At 38.7% G+C, this 25200-nt stretch overlaps 1 protein-coding gene across 2 annotated transcripts; it reads left to right on the forward strand.

Moving 5' to 3' along the window:
• The first annotated feature begins 13471 nt into the window (after window positions 1-13471).
• On the forward strand, window positions 13472-22694 carry LOC107761326 (cytosolic endo-beta-N-acetylglucosaminidase 1). 2 transcript variants are annotated; one of them, XM_016579552.2, is made up of 11 exons: window positions 13472-14055; window positions 14310-14447; window positions 14873-14982; window positions 15143-15254; window positions 15332-15439; window positions 16389-16501; window positions 17298-17379; window positions 18082-18162; window positions 19056-19111; window positions 21104-21239; window positions 21756-22694. In XM_016579552.2, the coding sequence occupies exons 1-11, from the start codon at window positions 13552-13554 to the stop codon at window positions 22494-22496; spliced, it is 2181 nt and encodes a 726-aa protein (XP_016435038.2). In that variant the 5' UTR covers window positions 13472-13551; the 3' UTR covers window positions 22497-22694. The 2 variants fall into 2 exon arrangements, with proteins under 2 accessions (XP_016435038.2, XP_016435040.2); XM_016579554.2 differs by having other exon boundaries at window positions 13612-14055; window positions 14261-14447.
• The last annotated feature ends 2506 nt before the right edge of the window (window positions 22695-25200 follow it).

Genomic DNA, 25200 nt, shown 5'->3' on the forward strand with positions numbered 1-25200 from the left:
CCCAAGATGACATGAAAATCTACCATATCAAGAAGTAGAAGATCCACACTAGTCTCAAGACTACCAATAGTAACCACACACGAATGATAGACATGATCTACTACAACAGAGTCTACCACCGGTGTAGATACACACACAGAAACACTCAGAGAATCACAAGGCACAACCAAATATGAAGCAAAACAGGAGGACAAATAAGAATAAGTAGATCCTGGATCAAATAGAACTGAAGCATCTCTATGGAAAACTGGAATAATACCTGTGATCACAGCATCAGATGACTCGGCCTCAAGCCTAGCTGGAAAAGCATAAAATCGGGGTTGAGCCCCACCACTCTGAATTGCGTCTCTAGGACGGCCTCTAACCGGCTGGCCTCCATCTCTAACGGTCTGGCCTCCACCTCTAATGGCCTGACCTCCACCTCTAATGGCCTGACCTCTACCTCTAGCTGCCTGACCCCTACCTCTAGTTGGCTTAGTAGGTGGTGAAGAAACCAGTGCTGGTATGATGGCACGAGAATCCTATCGAGATCTATTACTCGCCAATCTAGGGCAATACCTCCTGATGTGACCAATGTTCCCGTACTCATAACACCTATCCTGATGCCGTGGCTGCTGAAGCTGAAGCTGACTCAGATGGGCCGGATAACCGCTGTAGTAACTCTATAGTGGTGCTGCACTGATAGGAGCTGAATGTGTACTAAATGTTGGCTGCCCATAGTAAGGCATAATAGGACCGTGACTCCCTGAAGCAACGGGAGATGCATGAAGTGCTAAATGAAATGGTATGGGAGGATAACCCCTACCAAAATTACCCTTGCCTCCAGACGAGGCACCACCAAAACCACCGAACTGATGAGTCCTTTTATCAGACCTCTGCCTTCTCTCTTATGTAAGAACCATCTCGATCCTCCTCGCGACATTAGCAGCCGCCTGAAAAGAAATTTCACTTTCGGTCTCCTTGGCCATCTGAAGCCTGATAGGGTGAGTGAGTCCCTCAATAAACCTCCTCACTCTCTCTCCCTCCGTAGGTAGTAAAGGGAGAGCATGACGGGCCAAATCCACAAAACGGGACTCATACTGAGTAACAGTCATACTGCAATGCTGTAGACGCTTAAATTGCTTGCAGAATTCCTCTCTCAATGTGATAGGGAGGAACTTCTCCAGAAATAGCTGAGAGAACTGCTCCCAGGTAAGTACAGGAGATCTGACTGGTCAGCTCAATGTATAATCTCTCCACCACCTCTTGGCGGAACCCGCCATCTGAAATACAGCAAAATCAACCTCATTGGTCTAAACTATACCTATGTTCCACAGCACCTCGTGGCAGCGTTCAAGATAATCCTGTGGGTCCTCAGAAGGTGTATCACTGAAGTGAACTGGAAAGAGCTTAGTAAACTTATCCAATCTCAATAAGGCCTCAAAATACATGGCGGGCCTATCACCGGTCTGTGCCGCACTGGCTAAACTACCCCAACTAGCGGGGCTGCTGGAGCCTGATTCTTGGGAGCCATCTGCTCTGGAGCGAGAGTAGTGGGAGTTTGTGCTCCTCCCCCAGCATGTGAGACGGCTGGTGCCACTGGAAATGTACCTTTCTGGGCCACGCCATCCATAAGACTTACCAAATAGACTAGAGCGTCCTGAAGTACTAGAGTGGCTATGAATCCTTCCGGGACCTGAACTGGTCCAATTGGTACATTCTGAACTGGAACTTCCTCCTGAAGATCCATCTGAGGTTCTATAACAGGTGTAGTTGCTCGAGCTCTGGACTGAGCTCTACCTCTGCCTCTGCCTCTGCCTCTAGCACGACCTCGGCCTCTACCCCTGGCTATAGTTGCCACCAGGGGTTCTGGTCCCTGTCCATCGGTAGAGGTATTACGTGTTCTCACCATTTGTGAGAGAATAAGAGTAGAATGGTTCAATCATCGATGATAGAATAAAATCGCATGACAGAATAAGAAAGAAGTGATATTATACCTAAACTTTATAGCCTCTGAGAGATAAGTACAAATATCTCTGTACCAATCCTTCAGACTCTACTAAGCTTGGTCATGACTCGTGAGACCTATGTAACCTAGTGCTCTGATACCAACTGTCATGACCCGAAATTTCCACCTTCGGACCGTGATGGCGCCTAACATTTCACTTGCTAGGCAAGCCAACGTTAGAATAATATTATTCATTTTAAAACAATTTTTAAATTTATTAATAACAAAGGAACAAATGCGGAAGTAAGGTCTGAAATATAGTGAATAATCCATAAGAACAACGGTGTCTAAATACCATCCCAGAATTGGTGTCATAAGTGCACGAGCTTCTAGAATAATACAAATAAGGGCCTGAATAAAATAAAGTTGTCTAAAAATAAACACACGACTAAAGTAAAGTAGACAAGGACTTCAGAACTGCGGACGTCGTGCAGTTATACCTCAAGTCTCCTCTTAGTAGCTGAAATCCGAGCAAGTCTATGGTACGCCGCTGGGACCAACTCCAAAATCTGCACAAGAAGTGTAGAGTGTAGTATCAGTACAACCAACCTCATGTACAACCAACCCCATGTACTGGTAGTGACGAGGCTAAGGCGGTTCACTTACATTACCTGTACGCAATATTAGTAAAACGATAATAATAGAAATAAATCAGGTAACTCATTTTTAATAGTTGAAACCAACTCAACAGTCATAATCAATTATTATTTCAATCAATTTCCGTTGCAGCGTGCAACCCGTTTCCACAATATATTCATTTTTCAACTCTCCAATATATTTATTTAATCAAGTATATATATAGACTTTTTAATAAGTTTGTTGCGGCATGCAACCCGATCCTCCAATATGGACTTTTTAATAAGTCTCTTGCGGCGTGCAACCCGATCCTCCAATATGGACTTTTTAATAAGTCTGTTGCGGCGTGCAACCCTATCCTCCAATATGGACTTTTTATTAAGTCTGTTGCGGCGTGCAACCCGATCCTCCAATATAAACTTTTAATAAGTCTGTTGCGGTGTGCAACTTGATCCTTCAATATATTCATTTCAAAATGACATAACGAACTTATGAAAATTTCCAGAACTCGAATCCGACCCCGATATCAATAAAAGTCAATTTGTAGTCAAGCTTTGAAATCTTCAAGCCTTTAGGCTTCTAATTTTCGCCAACTGGCGATAATTCAAGCTAGGCACCTCCAAATTAAATTTCGGGCATACTCCTAAGTCTCAAATTACAATACGAACCTACTGGAACTGTCAAAATACTGATCCGAGTCCGTTTGCTCAAAATATTGACCAAAGTCAACTCAGTTGAGTTTTAAAGCTGTATTTCACATTTTAATCCCTTTTTTCACATAAAACTTTCCGAAAAATTATACGGATTGCGCACGCAAGTCGAGGAATGATAAATGATATTTTTTGAGGACTTAAAATAAAAAAATAATTAATAAATTTAAAGATGACCTTTTGGGTCATCACATTCTCCACCTCTAAAACAAATATTCGTCCTCGAACTGTGGATATTTACTCCGCATGTCCGACTCGGATTCCCAGGTAGATGCTTCTTCTGGTTGATCTCTCCATTGTACCCGAACTGAAGGATAACTCTTAGACCTTAACTATCAGACCTGTCGGGCTAGAATAGCTACCGGCTCCTCCTCATACGTCAAATCCTTGTCCAATTGGACTGAGCTGAAATCTAACACATGGGACGGATCACCATGATATTTCCGAAGCATAGACACATGGAACACCGGATGAACCGCTGATAAACTAGATGGTAATGCAAGCCTATAGGCTACTTCACCCACCCTTTCAAGAATTTCAAAGGGTCCAATATACCTGGGGCTCAACTTACCCTTCTTTCCGAACCTCATTACACCTTTCATAGGTGAAACCCCGAGCAATATTATTTCTCCAACCATGAATGCAATATCACGAACCTTACGGTCGGCATAACTATTTTTCCTAGACTGAGCTGTGCGAAGTCGATCCTTAATAACTTTGACTTTATCCAAGGCATCCTGTACCAAATCGGTACCCAACAACCGAGCCTCTCCCGGTTCAAACCAGCCAACTGGCGAACGACATCGCCTTCCGTATAATGCCTCATATGGAGCCATCTGAATGCTCGACTGTTAGCTATTAGCATAAGCAAACTCCGTAAGTGGCAAGAATTGATCCCAAGAACCTCCAAAGTCTATAACACAGGCGCGAAGCATATCTTCCAATATCTAAATAGTGCGCTCTGACTGTCTGCCTGTCTGTGGATGAAATGATGTACTCAACTCAACCCGTGTGCCTAACTCACGCTGTACAACCTTCCAAAAGTGTGAGGTAAACTGCATACCTCGATCTAAAATAATAGACACGGGCACACCGTGAAGGCGGACAATCTCACGAATGTAAATTTCAGCTAAACCACTCTGAAAAATAGGTAACTGCCACCGGAATGAAATATGCTAACTTGGTCAACATGTCCACAATGACCCAAACTGCGTCGAATTTTCTCTGAGTCCGTGGGAGCCCAACAACAAAATCCATAGTGATACGTTCCCACTTCCACTCAGGAATTTCTAACTTCTGAAGCAAACCACCAGGTCTCTGATGCTCGTACTTAACTTGCTGACAATTTAGACACCGAGCTACATATGTAACTATTTCCTTCTTCATTCTCCTCCACTAATAATGTTGCCGTAAATCTTGATACATTTTGGTAGTACCTGGATGAATAGAATACCTGGAACTGTGGGTCTCTTCAAAAATTAATTCACGAAGCCCATCCATATTAGGCACACAAATAAGACACTGCATTCGCAGAACTCCATCTTCCCCCACAACAACCTGTTTGGCATCACCGTGCCGCACCGTGTCCTTAAGGACAAGTAAATGAGGATTATCATACTGCCGCTCTCTGATGCGCTCATATAAAGAAGACCGAGCGACTGTGCAAGCTAGAACCCGATTGGGTTCTGAAACATCTAACCTCACGAACTGATTAGCCAATGTCTGAATATCTGTAGCTAACGGTCTCTCACCAACCGGAATATACGCAAGACTGCCTATACTCACCGCCTTTCTACTCAAAGCATCAGCCACCACATTGGCCTTTCCGGGGTGATACAAAATAGTGATATCATAATCTTTCAACAACTCCAACCATCTTCTCTGCCTCAAATTGAGATCTTTTTACCTGAACAGATACTGCATGCTACGATGATCAGTAAATACCTTACATGAGACACCGTAAAGGTAATGTCTCCAAATTTTCAAAGTGTGGATAATGGCTGCCAATTCTAAGTCATGAACATGATAATTCTTCTCATGAACTTTCAACTGCCGCGACGCATATGCAATCACCCTGCCATCTTGCATCAATACTTTACCAAGCCCAACGCGAGATGCATCACAATACACCGTATAAGATCCTGAACATATGGGTAACACCAACACTGGCGCCGTAGTCAAAGCGATCTTGAGCTTCTGAAAGCTCAACTCACACTCGTTTGCCCATCCGAATAGAATACCTTTCTGGGTCAGTCTGGTCAATGGGCTTGCTATAGATGAAAACCCTTCCACGAACCGGCGATAATAACCTGCCAAACCCAAGAAACTCCGGATCTCTGTAACTGAAGTAGGTCTAGGCCAATTCTGAACAACCTTAATCTTCTTAGGATCCACCTTTATGCCTTCTGCCAATACAACATGCCCCAAAACGGCAACTGAGTTTAACCAAAACTCGTATTTTAAAAAATTAGCATATAACTGATTATTTTTCAAAGTCTGGAGTACACTCCGAAGATGGTGCCCATGCTCATCTCGACTGCTGGAGTAAATCAAGATATCATCAATGAACATAACCACAAAGGAATCCAAATAAGGCTTGAACACCTGATTCATCAAATCCATAAATGCTGCTAGAGCATTTGTCAGCCCAAATAACATCACTAGGAATTCGTAATGCCCATACCGAGTTCGAAAAGTTATCTTAGGGACATCGGATGCCCTAATCTTCAACTGATGGTAACTAGACCTCAAGTCGATCTTTGAAAACACCTTGGCACCCTGAAGATGATCGAATAAGTCATCAATTCTTGGCAGTGGATACTTGTTCTTGATAGTAGCCTTGTTCAACTGTCGATAATCTATACACATTCACATAGAACCATCTTTCTTATTTACAAATAATACTGGTGCACCCCAGGACGAGACACCGGGTCTAATGAATCCCTGATCAAGCAAGTCTTGTAACTGCTCCTTTAATTCTTTCAACTCTGACGGGGCCATACGGTATGATGGGATAGAAATGGGCTGAGTGCCCGGAGCTAAATCAATACAGAAGTTAATATCTCTGTCGGGTGGCATCCCCGGCAAATCTACAGGAAATACTTCTGGAAATTCACGAACAACTGGTACTGAGTCCATAGAAGGAACATCCGCACTGGGATCGTGAATATAAGTCAAATAGGCTAGACACCCTTTCTCGACTATACACTGAGCTTTCATACAAGAAATAACCCTGCTGGTAGAATGACCATGAGTTCCTTTCCACTCTAACCGAGGTAAACCCGGCATGGCTAGGGTCACTGTCTTGGCATGACAATCCAATATAGCATGATAAGGTGACAGCCAATCCATACCCAAGATGACATCAAAATCTACCATATCAAGAAGTAGAAGATCCACACTAGTCTCAAGACTACCAATAGTAACCACACACGAAAGATAGACATGATCTACTATAACAAAGTCTCCCACCGGTGTAGATACACACAGAAGCACTCAGAGAATCATAAGGCACAACCAAATACGAAGCAAAATAGGAGGATACATAGAAATAAGTAGATCCTGGATCAAATAGAACTGAAGCATCTATATGGCAAACTGGAATAATACCTGTGATCACAGCATCAGATGACTCGGCCTCAGGCCTAGATGGAAAAGCATAAAATCGGGGCTGGGCCCCACCACTCTGAACTGCGTCCCTGGGACGGCCTCTAACTGGCTGGCCTCCACCTCTAATGGCCTGACCTCCACCTCTAACTGCCTGACCCCTACCTGTAGTTGGCTGAGCAGGCGGTGAAGCAACCAATGCCGGTATGATGGCAAGAGAATCCTACCGAGATATATTACTCGACAACCTAGGGCAATATCTCCTGATGTGACCAATGTTCCCACACTCATAACACCCATCCTGATGTTGTGGCTGAAGCTGACCCGAACGGGCCGGATAACCGCCATAGTGACTCTGGAGTGGTGGCGCACTGATAGGAGCTAAATGTGCACTAAATGTTGGCTGCTCAGAGTAAGGCATAATATGACCGTGACTCCCTGAAGCACCGGGAGATGCCTGAAGTGCTGAATAAAACAGTCTGAGAGGATGATCCATACCAAAATTACCCCTACCTCCAGACGAAGCAGCACTGAAACCACCGAATTGACGAGGCCTCTTATCATACCTCTGCCCTCTCTCCTGTGCAATAACCATCTCGATCCTCCTCACGACATTAGCAGCCACCTAAAAGGAAATCTCCCTTCCAGTTTCCTTGGCCATCTGAAGCCTGATAGGGTGAGTGAGTCCCTCAATAAACCTCCTCACTCACTCTCCCTCAGTAGGTAGTAAAAGGAGAGCATGACGGGCTAAATCCACAAAACGGGACTCATACTGAGTAACAGTCATACTGCCCTGCCGTAGACGCTCAAATTGCTTATGGTAATCCTCTCTCAGCATGATAGGAAGGAACTTCTCCAGAATTAGCTGCGAGAACTGCTCCCAAGTAAGTGCAGGCGATCCAACTGGTCTGGTCAATGTATAATCTCTCCACCATCTCTTGGCAGAACCCGTCATCTGAAATACAGCAAAATCAACCCCATTGGTCTCAACTATACCCATGTTCCGCAGCACCTCATGGCAGCGGTCAAGATAATCCTGTGGGTCCTCAAAAAGTGTACCACTGAAGTGAACTGGAAAGAGCTTAGTAAACTTATCCAGTCTCAATAAGGCCTCAAAAGACATGGTGGGCCTATCACCGGTCTGTGCCGTAACAACTGGCTGAACTACCCCAACTGGCGGGGCTGCTGGAGCCTGATTCTGGGGAGCCATCTATTCTGGAGCGGGAGTAGTGGGAGTTTGTACTCCTCCCCTAGCCTGTGAGATGGCTGGTGCCACTGAAAATGTACCATTCTGGGCCACGCCCTCCATAAGACTCACCACTGGAAATGAACCATTCCAGAACCTGAACTGGTCCAACCGATATAGTCTGAACTGGAACCTCCTCCTAAAGGTCCACTTGAGGTTCTACAAAAGGTGCTGCTGCTCGAGCTCTAGACTGAGCTCTACCTCTACCTCTGCCTCGGCCTCGACCTCTACCCCTGGCCATAGTTGCCACCGGGGGCACTGGTCCGTGTCCATCGGTAGATATATTACGTGTTCTCTCCATCTGAAAGAGAATTAGAATAGAATGGTTCAATCATCGATGATAGAATAAAATCGCACGACAGAATAAGATAGAAGTGATATTGTTCTTAAACTTCAAAGCCTCTGAGAGATAAGTACAGACGCCTCCGTACCGATCCTTCAGACTCTACTAAGCTTGCTCGTGACTCATGAGACCTATCTAACCTAGTGCTCTGATACCAACTATCACGACAAAATTTTTTTACCTTCGGGACCGTGATGGCGCCTAACATTTCACTTGCTAGGCAAGCCAACGTTAGAATAATATTATCCATTTTAAAATAATTTTAAATTAATAAATAACAAAGAAACAAATGCGGAAGTAAAGTCTAAAATATAGTGAATAATCCATAATAATATAGATGTCTAAATACCATCCCAGAACTGGAGTCACAAGTGCATGAGCTTCTAGAATGATACAAATGAGGATCTGAATAAAATAAAGTTGTCTGAAAGTAAACACACAACCAAAGTAAAGTAGACGGGGACTTCAAAACTGCGGACGCTGTGCAGTTATACCTTAAGTCTCCTATGAGTAGCTGAAATCCGAGCAAGTCTATGATACGCCACTGGGACCAACTCTGAAATCTGCACAAGAAATGCAGAGTGTAGTATCAGTACAACCGACCACATGTACTGGTAAGTATCGAGCCTAACCTCGACGAAGCAGTGACGAAGCTAAGGCGGGTCACTTACATTTAACTTGTACGCAATAATAGTAATAACAACAATAATAATAACGAGAATATTAGTAAGACCAGTAATTAATATTAATAATTAAAATCAACTCAGCAGTCACAATCCCTCAACTTGTTTCTATTGCGGCGTGCAACCCGTTCCCCCAATATAAATTTTAAACAATTTCGTTGCGGCGTACAATCCAATTCCCCTAATATAGACTTTTAAATAAGTCTGTTGCGGCGTGCAATCCGATTCCCCAATATATAATTACTTTCATTTTTGTTGCGGCGTGCAACTCGATCACCCAATATATTTTAACAACTCATAAATGTAATAAAAATTACTCCAACAAATACCGCGTCCAATGAGAAACTATTAAGCATCAAGGCACACAATAATTATAATTTATTTATGAACAAACAATGACAATTAGCAATTAATTGTGAAAATTATGGAGAAAATAGATAGTTTAATATTTAGTATGCTAAATGTCAAATAGCAATTAAGATACATAAGTCAAATAAGCATGTAAAATTATTGCAGGAATTCAAGAATTAATATTTGACAAGGAATATGAGTGAAACAATTAATATAATAATTCATTCATGATTTAAAACGATTTATAATTTTTCAAGTAATTATGCAAATAATTAATTTGACTACGTATAGACACTCGTCACCTTGCCTATACGTGATTCACATGCATCCACATAACAAATAATTTAAGGGTTCTATTCCCTCAAGTCAAGGTTAACCACGACACTTACCTCGCTTCGCAACCAAATTTAAGTTTCCAATACACCCTTTCCTCGCGAATTAGTGTCTGAAATCCTCAAATCTAATCATAAACAATTTAATATACTCAATACAAATCGTAGGAATTAATTCCATATGAATTTACAAATTTTTCGGATAAAAATCCGAAATTTATTTTAAAAATCAACAGTGGGACCCACGTTTCGAATCCCAGAAAAACTCGCGAAATCCGAACACCCGTTCCGATACGAGTTCAACCATATAAAAATTATCAAATTCCGACATCAGATTGGCTTTCAAATCCTCATTTTATATTTTTGGAAGATTTTATAAAAATCTGATTTTTCTTCCATAAATTCACGGATTCATGATGTAAATGAGTATGGAATCATGAAATATAATCAATATAGGATAAGGAACACTTACCCCAATGTTCTCATGTGAAAATCGCCCAAAAATCGTCTTACCCAAGCTCAAAATCGAAAATGATAGAAAATAGGTCGAAATCCAATTTTCAGAACTTAAATTCTGTTTGTCCAGATTTTTACTCATCGCGATCGCGAAAATTCGTTCGTGATCGCGTAGAACAACTTTTGCCCAGGTTCATTTTACTCTTCGCGATCGCGGATAATTTTTTGCGATCGCGAAACACATTATGGCTGCCCGGATTATTAACTCTACACGATCGCGTAAATGGACATGCGATCGCAAAGAATATTTTCTCAGCCTTATGCGATCGCGTACTGACTTGTGCGATTGCGTTTGGTGCTTCCGTTTCTGCCTCATTCCTTCTTCGCGAACGCGGCTTTGCCCACGTGTTCACGGTGCCTTAGCTTTTCCAACTGTGCGATCGCGTACAATACTATGCGATCGCATAGTACAAATTTTCATCGGTGCTCAACAAGCCTTCGCGATCGCGGATGAAGCCACGCGATCGCGATTAAGGAAACCAGAACTGGGAAATACCTGATTTTTCCAAAGTTCAAATGGTCCGTAGGCTATCCGAAACTCACCCGAACCCTCGGGACTCCAAACCAAATATGCACACAAGTCCAAAAATCTCATACAAACTCGCTCGCGCGATCAAAATACCAATTTAACATCTAGAATTATGAATCGGACACCAAATCAAATGAAATTTTTAAGAAAACTTTAAAACTTCTATTTTCACAACCGAACGTCCGAATCACGTCAAATCAACTCCGTTTCTCACCAAATTTGACAGACAAGTCATAAATGACATAACAGGCTTATGAAAATTTCCAAAACTCGAATCTGACCCCGATATCAATAAAAGTCAATTTGTAGTCAAACTTTGAAATCTTTAAGCGTTTAGGCTTCTAGTTTTCGCCAACTGGCGATAATTCAAGCTAAGGACCTCCAAATTAAATTTTGGGCATACACTCAAGTCCCAAATGACGATACAGACCTATCGGAACTGTCAAAATACTAATCCGATTCCGTTTGCTCAAAATATTGACCAAAGTCAACTCAGTTGAGTTTTAAAGCTCTCTTTCACATTTTAATCCCTTTTTTCACATAAAAACTTTTCGGAAAATTATACGGACTACGCACGCAAGTAGATGAATGATAAAATAGTTTTTTCGAGGTCTTAAAATATAAAATTAATTATTAAGTTTAAAGATGACATTTTAGATAGTCACATAATATTACCAAAGATTTTTGGTCATGACTGAAATTGTCAGGAAATAACGTGAAACACACGCTTATAGAGATTAGTTAATTTAAATACGAAACATACATTTAATTTAAGACGAAAAATCACAATGCATGGCAACTAATACAAGGAACTAATACAAGGAAGGCAATTCATTCCTTACTTTGCTCGACAAAAGGAAGAGAAGAAAGATGGGAGAAAGAATTTAATAGTATTAAGTTTACCAATTTTTCCCTGTTTTCCTGTCCTATGTTTGCGGTTTGCCTTTACGTTGGACAGTTGCCGAGTACAGCAGAAAAGTTCCTAAGATAAGTGTACGTTAATTGAAGTTTCATCGAATAAACTTTGCCTTAACTTTTTGTTGGAAAGACATGCCCCGTGAGTCATGACCCCACAACTTTTTAGACTCAATCACACGGTATGTCCACAATCATTTTCTTAATATTTCAATATTTGCATCATTAATTGAAATTCACATCAGATACATTCACAAAAGAACTAAATAATTATCATTAAAAAGTTCTTCATTCTTCTGGTTTTGAATTCGCGCTATAGATAGGTCTACTAAGAAAACCCTTCACCATGAAAAAGTTCTCATTCTCCTGATTTGAACTTTAGATTTGTGGCCGAGGCGGAGGAATTTCAATAATCGTATTTCACTGGAAAAACAAATGTACCTACGTCACGTGTTTACACAATACCATTTCAATACTAAATGATTTAATGAAATAAAAATATATATTAATTAATCATGATTAAGTAAGAAAAATTTATGTGCAAATAAATGAACAGAATTAACAAATAATCACTTTTCTGTTACTGTAGCTGAAGCTTCAAATTCTACTAGTAATACTCCAATATAGTGGCTATTCCCCAAAAACAATATTGAAAAGTGATCAAATGATGTTGTAGACGATAAATTGCGTCAAAAAAATAAAATCAAGACCGAAAAATATTATAACAATTGTAGTATTTGATTTCAAATATTTGAGTGTATAATTTCTATAAATCCTCTGATTCTTCTTTTCAATAGTAAATAAATTCAAGTGCGTTTGAGCTTGATCTTGAATCTATATTTGTTTCCACGAACGATGATCTTGAATTCAATTAGCACGAACTTTGATTTGAACTCGTACTCCTTGAATCTTGACTTGTTCTTCGTTCTTGAGCTTGAAACTTGATTGCTTGAACTTGAAACTTGTGGAGTAATTTGCAGTGTTTGATCTACGAGCTCTTTCTTGCTTCTTGTTATAACATCTGGTCTCTTTTTTGGGTTATGAAGACCCCTATTTATAGTTATGGGAGAGAAGAGTTATGATAAGAACAAACTATTTTCGACCAATCAAATTGAAGTGTGACAAGACCGCATTTGATTGGCCAGAACATGTCACTTGCACGCGTTGCGCGATTTCATTCGCCATTCAATTTAGCTTGGCATGCTTTGTCATTTTGACACGTGGCACGATCATATTGGCTCTTTCGTTTGTCTTGGCGTGCCACCTAGTCCAATGAATTAAGACTTATTTATTTAATCCCTATATATTAGACTTATATAATTAATTCAATTATATTAACCCATAATATCTATTTGGACCAATATATCTTGAATTTAAAATATTGTCTAAATTATTTTATGAATTTAATTTTAATAAAATTTATATGCCTACAGATGTTATTTCTATACAAACTTTGCTGATAACTTTTTACCCGATAAGATTTAATATTTATTTTTCTAATTGATATATATAAATTATATATATTACTATATATGTATTATACATTCGCCGGCTATTTATATTAATAAGTTGGGTTAATTCTTCAAGTTTTTACTGCATCGTTGATGTGACAACCATACGTCCATACCCTATCTCTCCCCAACCGGGTGAACTTGTTGTATAAGTAGAGCAAGAAACATGAATGCAAATATCCAACGTTTACTCCTTAGTCAACTTCTCCTTAGTCCACTCCATCACATGGATTCTCCACTTCTCCAATGAGATTTCTGTTTCGCTCCTACTTCAAATCCCACCATCGCCAAACCCTATCTTCTCTCAGATTTATTCTCGATTCTCTCTTCTTTTTGCTCTCTAAATTTAATAGTCCCATGGCCGGCAATCAGCACGCGACACCTCACTCCGATGATCCTCCGCCGTTTAATCCATCGGAACCGTCTATTCCGATATCTTACCCGCTGAAGACGCTAGAAGAGCTCGAATCGAGGTCTTATTTCGACTCTTTTCATTTCCCGTTCAATAAGGCCTCTGTGAAGTTGCCGCCTTACGCCGCCAATGAACTGCCGACACGTTCTAGGCTTCTAGTTTGCCACGATATGGCTGGAGGATACCTTGACGATAAATGGATACAAGGCGGAAATAATCCAGATGCTTATGCTATATGGCATTGGTATTTGATTGATGTGTTCGTGTATTTCTCGCATTCTTTGGTTACTCTGCCGCCTCCCTGTTGGACTAACACTGCCCACAAGCATGGAGTTAAGGTATCAGATATGACGCCGTGCTCTTTTTGTTCTTTCTCGTGTTATATATAATTTGAATGAACCTGAATAGAGAGAAACAGAGATAAATGATTCATAGACGACCTCAACTGCTTTGTGGTTAAGTTGTAGTTGATTGATTGACTAATTTCTCCAATTATGTTGAGTTGTTTTCTACTCTTCCAACACCTAAGGTTCTGCATGACAGGCTGGTCACTTACTCCTTTTCCATTGAGCTATATTTCATTTATTATAAGGTATTGGGAACATTTATCATGGAGTGGGATGAAGGCAAATTTCTTGCCAACAAATTACTGTCATCAAAGGACTCAGCTAAGATGTATGCAGAGCGGTTAAGTGAGCTTGCTGCTGCTTTAGGCTTTGATGGATGGTTGGTAAGCGATTGATTCTGAAGTCTGATCTCTTTCATTTCCTAATCACAGAGCTTGATGCCAAATATTTACATTCATTTCCTGATTGCTTGATTTTATATATGCCTGTTAGACTTGAAAAGTGGTGGGGGGGGGGGGCCCCCTCTTTTTAATATATATAGACCTCCTTTATTTCTGGAACGGTAGTCTGAGTGAAACTTTCCTGATGGAAATTGAAGAATGAGACATACGTCTAGTCTTTTGACAATGTCTAGAAAGTAAAAATCCTTAGAGCAATTGTTATGTGAAATAAGGTAAGCATAGTCATACAATCCTAACTGCTTTTTTGGTAAAATTTCATCAGGAATGAGTTTATTATGTCCAGTCTTTTGCATAACTATGTCTTATACAAGGATCGGTTTTTTCTTTTCCAAACATCTTGCTGCCAGGTTAATATGGAAGTTTCCGTGGATGTTGGGCAAATTCCTAACTTGGAAGAATTTGTCAGCCACTTAACTCAGTCCATGCATTCCCTTGTCCCTGGATCTTTGGTCATATGGTAATATCATGAAACCAAAGCTTTGTTTAAAATTAAAAGCAGCTTAGTTGTTCTTTCTTTCTGTTCTTGGATCTTTGGTCCTATGGTAATGTAATGAAACAAACTATTTCTTCAAAGTAAAAAAGCAGCATAATTATTCTTTCTTATCGTGATGCTACAGGTATGATAGCGTCACAATTGATGGGAACCTTAACTGGCAAGATCAACTAAATGAAAAAAATAAGGCCTTTTTCGATATATCTGATGGTATATTTGTGAACTACACCTGGAAGGTATTTCATCCTAATTTTTAATTATGTTTTTCCAGGTTAACAATAATTGCTAAAGCCCGTTCCTTGTATACTTATAGGAGAATTATCCTAAGCAATCAGCTGAGGTTGCCGGTGACAGAAAGTTCGATGTCTACATGGGAATTGATGTCTTTGGAAGAAACACTTATGGTGGTGGACAATGGACGGTGGGTTTGTATACTAAGTAGGGAAATCAAAATTTTCAATACTTCATCGGCTCATCCTCTATGCTTGTTTACTAGTGCTAAATACATAACCCATAGTATTGTTCTCAACATTTAACTTGCAAGTTAATGTTTTATACTGTTTGATATTGACAGAAATATTATAAGAATGATGGTGTTAACTGGTTTGAGATCTTTATTAGTGAAAAGTCCTTCCTCCTTGTTTGTCTCTTTGATTATTCAAAGAGAGAGGGATTAGGGCCTACTACTGTTTCTGTTAAAAGATTAAAGGATTATCTTATGTTTGACCTGAAAATGTCTTCAACCACGATTCTATCTTTACTACGAGAGCAACAGTTATGCTTTTTTTTTTTGGGCTAGGTTCTTACTATAGGCTATATCTGACCAGATGTAACTTTGCTGTGAGATAGGCAATTAAGAGCTGTTGAACCTCATAAATAATCATCAACCTTCTATATTACAGCATAAGTCAAAATTGACTACATCAACCTTGCTTATCATCTAACACGAGTAGTGAACTCCTCAAATTCTACGATTTTAATGAACTTTCAAAAAATTACCTGATAGAAGTGTCTATCATGTAAGTTGTCTTGAAAGATTCTTGTTACACTTTCATCTATCTCAAAGCATCTTACAATCCCTACCTAAAGTTGGGAGACCTTTCCTTCATGGTTTCTTTTTTCTCGTCCATTATATCTTCTCTAAACTTTCATATTTTTCACAGAAAAGTGGATCCTATACACACACATTGCTATTTATATGCGAATTCCAATTTTTCCCACTTCAGTGACTTAAACAATATGCGTCACTTTCAAGCTTGTTAGAAAATACTTGCACTGTCTGATTGTTGAAAACTTCTTTTAGCCAGACCACTCGTTTAACCTTTTTCTAAGTCAATGAAAAAATAATCTGATTCTGCCTTTTTATGCAGACAAATTTGGCACTTGATGTGATTAAGAGGGATAATGTGTCAGCTGCCATATTTGCTCCTGGATGGGTGTACGAGACAAAACAGTTACCTGACTTTCAGACTGCACAGAATCGGTCCTGCACTGTCTGCCATGATGTCTCTTAAATGCTTCTTTGTAAAGAATAAGAATACTGCTTTCCGATAAAGATTACTCAGATTATTTTTAAAGATTCACATAATTTCTATATCCTGATTTCCTTCAATTTCTTTTCGTGTAACCACTGCCTCCCACATAAAGGTTTTTCTCATGGTTTATATTATAGTTTTTTAAAAAACATCAGATATCCTTTTCTTCATCTGATCTTTCCTTGGCAAATGATAGCCACCCTGCCAGCAATATGGAAGATGAGATCCAATAGATAACTTAAGTTGCCAAGTCAAAAAGGAAAGTATCTCCTTTTCTACATATGTTTAAGTAACCAAGCCAAAAATGAAGTCTTTGCATTTCAATCTATATGACAATTTATTTTAAAACGCCTCGGAAGATTTTATGCACTTCTAGAATTAAGTACTATATAAAAGTTACATCCAAGACATTTAGAGTTTATTACCACGAGTTTCCCTGCTAAACAAAATTTTCAACTGATACCTTTAACTTTCTCTTCTGTTACTACTGCTATCATATGCAATTTAAAATGATTTCTTAATCTTTGTTTCCAGTCAACTTGTGTCACATAAAATGGGACACTCTGAGTGGATTTTATGATACTTCTTGAATGTATGTATAAAAATTGTGTTGAATGTCTTCGCAGATTTTGTATATACTGCAGCATTAGCATATATACAGTTGAACTACACTGCCCATTTTGGTAATTGAAAAGTATATGCTTTATGTTCACCATATCTTGATGAAAATTCTTTAACATGCAGTTGGTGGGGACTTGTTGAAAGATCATGGGATATTTCACAAAATTATCCCTTAACTCTTCCATTCTACTCAAATTTCGATCAGGTATGCCCTAAGCTTGATTGTTTTAAAAAATCTTGTTTTGTGTTTCCTTTGTTCTTTTACAGAATAAATTGCAGTTTTATTGCTTGTAATTTTTTCCTATCAATACCAAGGTGGAGTGGCTCCTTCAGATCCTTGTGTGAAGGACCAGTTATGTTTGAACTCCTTGTAGAGTAGTTCACTAGAGCAGTTCAACCAGTATGCTTAGCAACATTTGGTACTTTTATTAGAAACATGTTTACACATGTTTACGATGAATTTGAAGAAGCAAATATGATGGTTCCAGAGTGAAAGAAGCAAGTATGGACCATTGCTGGTGGTTCCTGCTGGGTGGAGAGGGGAGGAATTGAGTATTGTCATAGTATTTTAATTAACTTGATTAACAACACATATATAACCTGGTTCAAACGGTCCAGTGTTTAGAGGAACCGATCCAGAAACTTCAGACTGAAGGCGCCACAAAATGCATAAGCAGAAGGGTGAAACTTAGTTACATGGGGCATCTGATAAAATTGTCAAGTACTGAATGTTGAAATACAAGCTATTTGCAAATCTCAAAAGGGTCCATATCTTGGTCCAAAGGCGGCTTCTTCTATGACTGTTTATGAATAGCAGGGGAAAGGCTAAGACAATCGAAATGTTTTCTAATTCGAAAAGTCTATGAAGTGGCAATGCCCACTAACATCCTTGTTATCATAATCTCAGGGTCATGGTTACCATATTTCTGTTGATGGAAAGCAAATATCACAGACTCCTTGGAATAACAATTCTTCGCAAAGCTTTCAGGTGTCTTCTGGTATCTGTATGTTTTTTCTTGGTTTTCAGTTGTTATTAATGCAGTAATTTCTGTAGTTTAAATGTAGCATTTATCAGAAGTTCCAATTTTCAAAACATTCTCTGTTTTATTTGATTTTCCTCTGAGATCTAGAAAGAGCATTGAACTCTAATATTTAGATGTTACAATCATTAACAATTCCATTACTTAGTTTGGAGTGTGGCTCCTCCAGCTAATATGTATGTCCATATCTTCTCATTTACTTTCTAGTTTTGCATCATCAGAAGGCGTTTCTGTAACCTTGTTTCTGCTTCTTTGGACATCAAATTCCCATAGTAAATCGCGTCGCTGAGATGCTCACTTGGAATAATTCTGCAAGACTAGAAAGCATCCATGCAATTAGGCGCAACTCATGTTGCCTAGAGTGGAGATACAAACTGTGTCCTTTTTTTTCCCATTCATTTCTTAAATCTTTTGTACAGAGTCTTCCACATGTCATTAGTGTCAGCAAAATTCAGTTTCACAGGGATGTTTTGAATTATGACTTGCTCTTCAGATGCATTTTTTGAAAAGAATATAAGTTTGACTCGAGTGTAAGTGACTAGAACTTTCAACACATCTGGCGTTTCCTTCTTGTTATTCCCTACTTGAGTTTGCCTTCACCTTGTGAAGTATCATCCTTGCATTTTGTTTGTGAAAATTAACCACAACGCAAAGTAAAAAGTTTAAATGTCTGATAAGGGTTGTCACTTGTGCAATCAGCCTAACTCTTCATATGTTTATGAGTGTACTGATGTTACTTTAGCTCTTAGATTCTAATCTTCTATACCATGTCATCACTAAGATTATCCATTTCCCTTTTCTAAATTTCTCACCCTTGCTAATATATACACATTCGTCTCAGCCTCTCCTGGAGTTTTTTGGAGAATCTACTGCAGGGAATCTAGAAGTTGTTGTTGAGTAAGTTTGTTGGCTTGTTATATTTAGTTTTTGATCGTCCTGACTTTGACAGTTTTCTGCCAGTGATAGTCTCTTGTTTCAGTCTGATGATCTATAACCTACAAATTCATTTGAAGCATCTGGCACTTGAATTCCGGAGAAAATTGTTCTCTGTGTTGCTCTAGTGGTGAGCACCCTCCACTTCCAATCAATAGGTTGTGAGTTCGAGTCACCCCAAGAGCAATAGGGAGTTCTTGGAGGGAGGGAGCCGAGGGTCTATCGGAAACAGCCTCTCTATCCCAGGGTAGGGGTAAGTTCTGCGTACAAACTACCCTCCCCAGACCCCACTAGTGGGATTATACTGGGTTGTTGTTGTTGTTGTTGTTTGTGTAAAGCTTCTTGCATAAGTTAAGACGCTATCGCATTTAAATTGTAGAGTCTCTTTGCCCTCCTCTATTGCAATGCTATTCTAGATTTGAAAATTGTGAGTCATCCAAAATTGTCTCTCTGAGACCTAATACATGTTGTGATACCATTTGAGCAGCTTCGTAATTTTGAGAAAACAAAACATGTCCTTTGTTTCGAGAGATTCAAAATGCATAGCAATTGGGTATCACAAGTCCACCAGTTCAGCAACACAGAGCATTAGAGCATCTGACCAGCAAGTCAGATGAAAGCTGTCTGGTTTTGCTATTGTACTACATAATTTAATAGGGCAATCTACCCACTTTTAGTTCCCCAAATGTCCCCATATTCTAGTTAATAGTAGGGCACTGTCTTTCAACAAAAACATTTCCCCAATCTACAAGCCATCTTCGCTGCTTCCAATGACCTTCTGTTGGAACTTGGGATATCATATTCTTAGCAAACCCAGAAACATCATTTTTTTCCCCATAGTGTTTAATCCCTGCAATCCTCCAATCTCCTTTTAGCAATTTCCACACTGGAAAATCTTCTATTATTTCTTTCTTTTGGGTTCATTGAAGAACATAAGCAAACAGGACTTCACATCATCATTCAGAGGGAGTCAGTATTACTTTAATATTTGCAGGTTGAAGGATATATGAGAAGCATCTCTATCGTTTTTTCTTTTATATATGAATTTCTTTTTCTTGTCCTTCGACGTCATCATGGGAAAGAATACCTTTAGAGTTGAATCTCCATAACAATCAAATCTAACCGCAGCATTCTGACCATCCCATAACTCTTATATTCTTCCCTTTGTTCTCTCTCTCTAGCATCTGCTCTGCCGTTAGCTTTCATTTTCACCTTCCTAGCTAATCACTTCTAATGATGGCTTATACTGAAGCTGCTACCAAACCCGCGCCTATGGTTGATCATCGGAAACTTGTACCAAATAGATCTTGTGCTCCAGTTGTCGACCACAAACAAAATTGGAAGGGCCAAACAACATCGTAATAGCCTCCATCACTCACCAGAACTTTAATCAGCAGAATTGAATGACAAAGCCAAAACTTCCTGTAGACCAGCACCCAAATGTTCAGCACCAAAAGATAAATTTGAAGCTGCTCACTGACCAGCACAGATGGCCTTAATTGCCAATAAAAGACTCCAGAAATAACCAAAACAACCTTTGAGAATTAATGTGCCGACCAGCAACACAAATTAAGACCCTGACGTGAGACATGCCAAGCCTAAGTTTTAGACAAAACAATGCAACTGGACTGAATTCTTAAAGAACAAGGACAAAATTACAGCAATGATAAAAGATACAACACCCAAAATTAATGTACAAAACTTGCCTTCAAGTAATGAATCGGCGAGGGTAAATTTAGGTGTAGATAATGGAACGAAAAGTGGGTAGATTGTTAACCTAGTATATTCATTTAGTATGGTAGCAAAAATCTATCTATATGTATGTGTGTGTGTTGAGGTTTTATGTGCATGTTTTTGTTCATAAGATTGCTTCTAGCTAGTGCATACTTCTGCTTAATGTTTTGATTTGGGAACTGATCTTATGCATTGAACTTGACATGCGCTTGGATGGGGTAGTCTTAAGGAGCCATCCTATAATGGCGGTGGAAACCTAGCATTCAATGGAACACTTGATGATGATATTCATTTCTCAGCAAGGTTGTTTGAAGGGAAGCTTCAGTTAGCAGATTCACCTGTTCACTTTACATTTTCTGTAAGCCATCTTTTTGTTTTTTTTTTTCTGGATAAAGGTTGTTAAAGTACTTAATTATTAACCATTTGCAAGGTTATACTGGTAATTTTCACCTAGCAGAGAAATCCTTTGAGAAGGATTTGTTACCTTTCTTGTGGATGGGGATTATACAACTGCAGCCAGTTGTTTGTTGTTGACCTGATAGTTCTGCTGTGTTGTATCTCAGTGCCCTTTAATAATGTAATTCTAGGTGATAAGTTCTTTAGGTGATAAAATTCCTTACATTACCTTGGTATACAACATTAAATGTGCAGGCTTTTTCTAAAGAATGTGTAGCTATGTTTAATTTTATTTTCTGTTTTTTAAGTCATCCTTCTATCCTACTTGGCGCATTTCCTGAGATTTATTAACCTTCCAAATAGCCCAACTTCAGAAGAAATATGACGCGTTCATGTCATGATGAATAGTTGAATACATGTATTATGTTGTGCCCTTGTCGTTCCTTGTTCATTTATCAGCTGATACGTGTTAATGCAGGTAAAATCAAATGGAAGCTCTTTGTTGGGTTTGTCTCTTGAGTTCACTTCTGCTGTAAGGAAGCAAAAATCAGTATTACTTGCTTCCTGGGGAGATTCTTTGATGACTATGACCCGTTTTGTTAGACATTTTGACAATGTTATAATGCCTCATCGTGTTACTAAGCTAGAGACTGAACCATCATGGGTCATACTAGAAAGTAGTATCGCAATGGAAGGATACATGTTAACAAAAATCCATGCTGTATGCTATAAGTTAAGACCTGAAGTTCACAAATCAGAAAGTCAAGGTAAAACCATGGCTTTTTCTCCAGCAGAATATCATGCGGTGCTTGGTCATCTTGCAATAGATAGCCGTACACTGAACTCGGACTTCCCACCATCAACTTCATGGCTTGTTGATGGTAATTACATTGAATGGTCTTCCGGTTCTCATGGCTCCAGGAAACTCAATGTCAAGCTTGTTTGGAAATTGAAAGACGGAAAAACTCACCTATTCCCTAAGTATTATATCTATGTCAAGAAACAACCTGATCTCTCAATTGCAGAACCAAATGGATCACTTCAGCTAGTCCAGGAGTACCTGGGAGTTGCGGAAGTTGAAGCATTTTATGTATCTGATCTTGTAGTTTCCTCTGGCACTTCCAGCGTCAAATTCATTATTCAAGTTTGCAGCCTGGATGGAGCTTTCCAAAAGCTAGAAGAGTCTCCATCTATTGATTTAGATGTTCAAGGTTCATAATTATTGTTACTTTATATTCTATAAGTTAAATTGTTCCATCAGTTCCAGGTTCTATAGGAGAAGACAAAAATAATGTCGATATAAGTGTTATACACACTTACACATGTCGTAGAGTAATGTGGTTTATACAGATTGTTATACTACTGCGATAATGTACAACAGTACAAGTATTTAACGTGTAAAGGTGGTAATCTTGAATCTTCCTCTCTTCATAATGCTTTTAAGCAATGAGGTTACTGCATATGGTTAACAAGTATAGGCTTGACAAGAATATGATTCGTATCCTCTAATCAAGGTGGTATTGAGCTTGAAAATAGGATGGATTTTGTATGACATTGCTGAAAGTAAGAAATTTACTAACTCTCATGCTCCAGCAGAACTCATTTTCATAATGACTCCTATATGAAAATGATTCATTATGAAAACTGGTACAATACTTGAAACTGTATCAAAGAGAGAGAGGGAGGGAGGGACTCGAGCAGTGTTTTGAATAGCTAGAGGCAAGAAGTGCCGAGTGCCCGCTTCACTGAAGCGAGAAGCGAAACGCCAATTAATACAAAAAACAATAATATTAAATTTGCATATATAAATAACCAAAAACTCAATAATAATAACATATTAGCAAATATTTCATTGAATATACTGTTTAAGAGAGAAATTAATTGTAATTAAAGAGAGAAAAGAACATTTAATTGTAATTGTAATTATAGAGTATACAAAAACTGAAAAAAATAAATAAAGGAGAAACATAAAAGAAAGACGAGTAGAAAAGAGAGAAAACATAGGTGAAATAAAAGAAAGAAAGAACTGTTATGCCAGAAATCAGTTGCTGCCGGAAAGAAGAACAAAGAAGATTTACTGCCGGAAGAAGAAAAAGAAAAGAAAGAAGAGAGGATTTGCTGCCGGAAAAAGACGCCGGAAAACAGAGGGCTTACTGCCGGAAAAAGAAAAAGAAAAAGAAAGAAGAAAGAAGAAAGAAGAACGAAGAGAAATAACTCGAAGAAGAGTTGTGGCTGTGCTGACTGCTGAAAGAGGAAGAACTAGTTTGAAGAGAAGAAAACCCTAAAAACATTTGTCTCTTGTTATTTTTACAGAGAGAGAGCTATCTCCATTTTATATTCCTTTTTCTTTTTCATACTTTTCTCTTCAGTTTCCTTCCATTCCATAATTTCCAAGCATAGGATTAAGGTAGTAAACTGGTACAATACTTGAAACTGTATCAACGTCTTCTTTGGGATCTTTTCTAGTGTAAAGCTGATTTCACTTGCTTCCACCAAAGTTAACCTAAAGGTAGCACGTTGTTACCAACTTGAGAATGTGTCATAAGAAGTTTCTCTTATCTAAATTGGTCGTATTGTCTTGTTGAGTTTCAAGCTCTTACCTTTTTATGACTTTCAGCACATTTTAGGGTCACTAGACGATCTTTAAACACCTCTTTACAATTTCAATTAAGCGAGAAAATATACTGTAACAATTATGAGAAATCACTTGAGTACTAAATAGATGAGTTAAGAAAAGGAAAAAATGCAACAGTAAGAGAAGAAAAAGTAAAAAAATTATTCAGTAGGTGCTCAAGAAGATAGCAGAAGCTAAAGGTGCAGAATTTGGCTATTCACAACCCCTCCAGTCCTTTGTAATCTGTTGTTTGGTATATGAATTCTCGTTGGAAGGCAGTTCCCAGGTGCAAAGTAGTAGGCATATCTTTTTATTTGAGGAAAAACCTACCAATCAACCTTTGTTTTATACCACCTTTTCTCCAATTTTGGATTTGGAATAGTCGAAGGCGGGCAAGCTCGCTCAAATTTCACCTGTCATCGGAAAAAAATACTTTTCTTTTAATTTCTAAATTGTTAATTTAACTTGAGACAAAACCAAGATGAGCTTAATAGAACAAGAAAACGAAAAGCTAAAAGGGGAACTAAAATTTGAGAAGCAAATACTTGTAATGAAGCAAAAGTGTGTTCTTTTGTTTAAAGTAAATTCTTAGTGTATTAAGGTCAAAACAAATAAGAGCATAGAAAAATAAGAAAAGCCAAAAGCCAAAAAGAGGGAACAAAGGTTGAAAAGCATTACTTCTTCGTGAAACAACCTTCATTTGGAAGCATTGGCCTCGAGCCCTAAAAAAAAAGAAAAAGAAATGGGTTCCACGTATCTTCTTTTGTCTCCAAAAAAGATCCAAAGTTTGTTAAGGTAGAATGATTAAAATTATTATTGGGCTTTTCATTGTTGTATGTTATGCAACTTTGTCACTTTTTTTTGTCATCCTCTTCGTCTCACAGACAACTCATTTGACTCTTCTACCTCTTTCATCTAACCCCACTCAGAGTTTCATGTACTTAACATAATCAGAGTCACGTTTTGGAGTCTTCTGATACCCCAAAATTCAATTCTCTTAATTTTATATCTTTATGTTATTATCCATCATCTTACAGAAAGTCTCATAGGTTTGATGATGTAGACATTGTCAATGGACAGGACACGTACATTCATGATTAAGCTACTCACTCACGGACTGATATCAGAATATTTGAGAGATCATATTCTAAAACCTATAAAATTATCACTACTACAATTTTTTAGTTCCGTCTAGAAAAACCTCATGCAGAAAACTGGAATAACAAAATCTTGTAATATACCATTTTTTTCCTACTACAAGTATTCCTTCTCGAGTGTTTTTAGTTGGATAGATATGATATGATTAAAA

This window comes from Nicotiana tabacum, chromosome 4 (genome assembly GCF_000715075.1).
Source record: "Nicotiana tabacum cultivar K326 chromosome 4, ASM71507v2, whole genome shotgun sequence".
NCBI lineage: Eukaryota > Viridiplantae > Streptophyta > Magnoliopsida > Solanales > Solanaceae > Nicotiana > Nicotiana tabacum.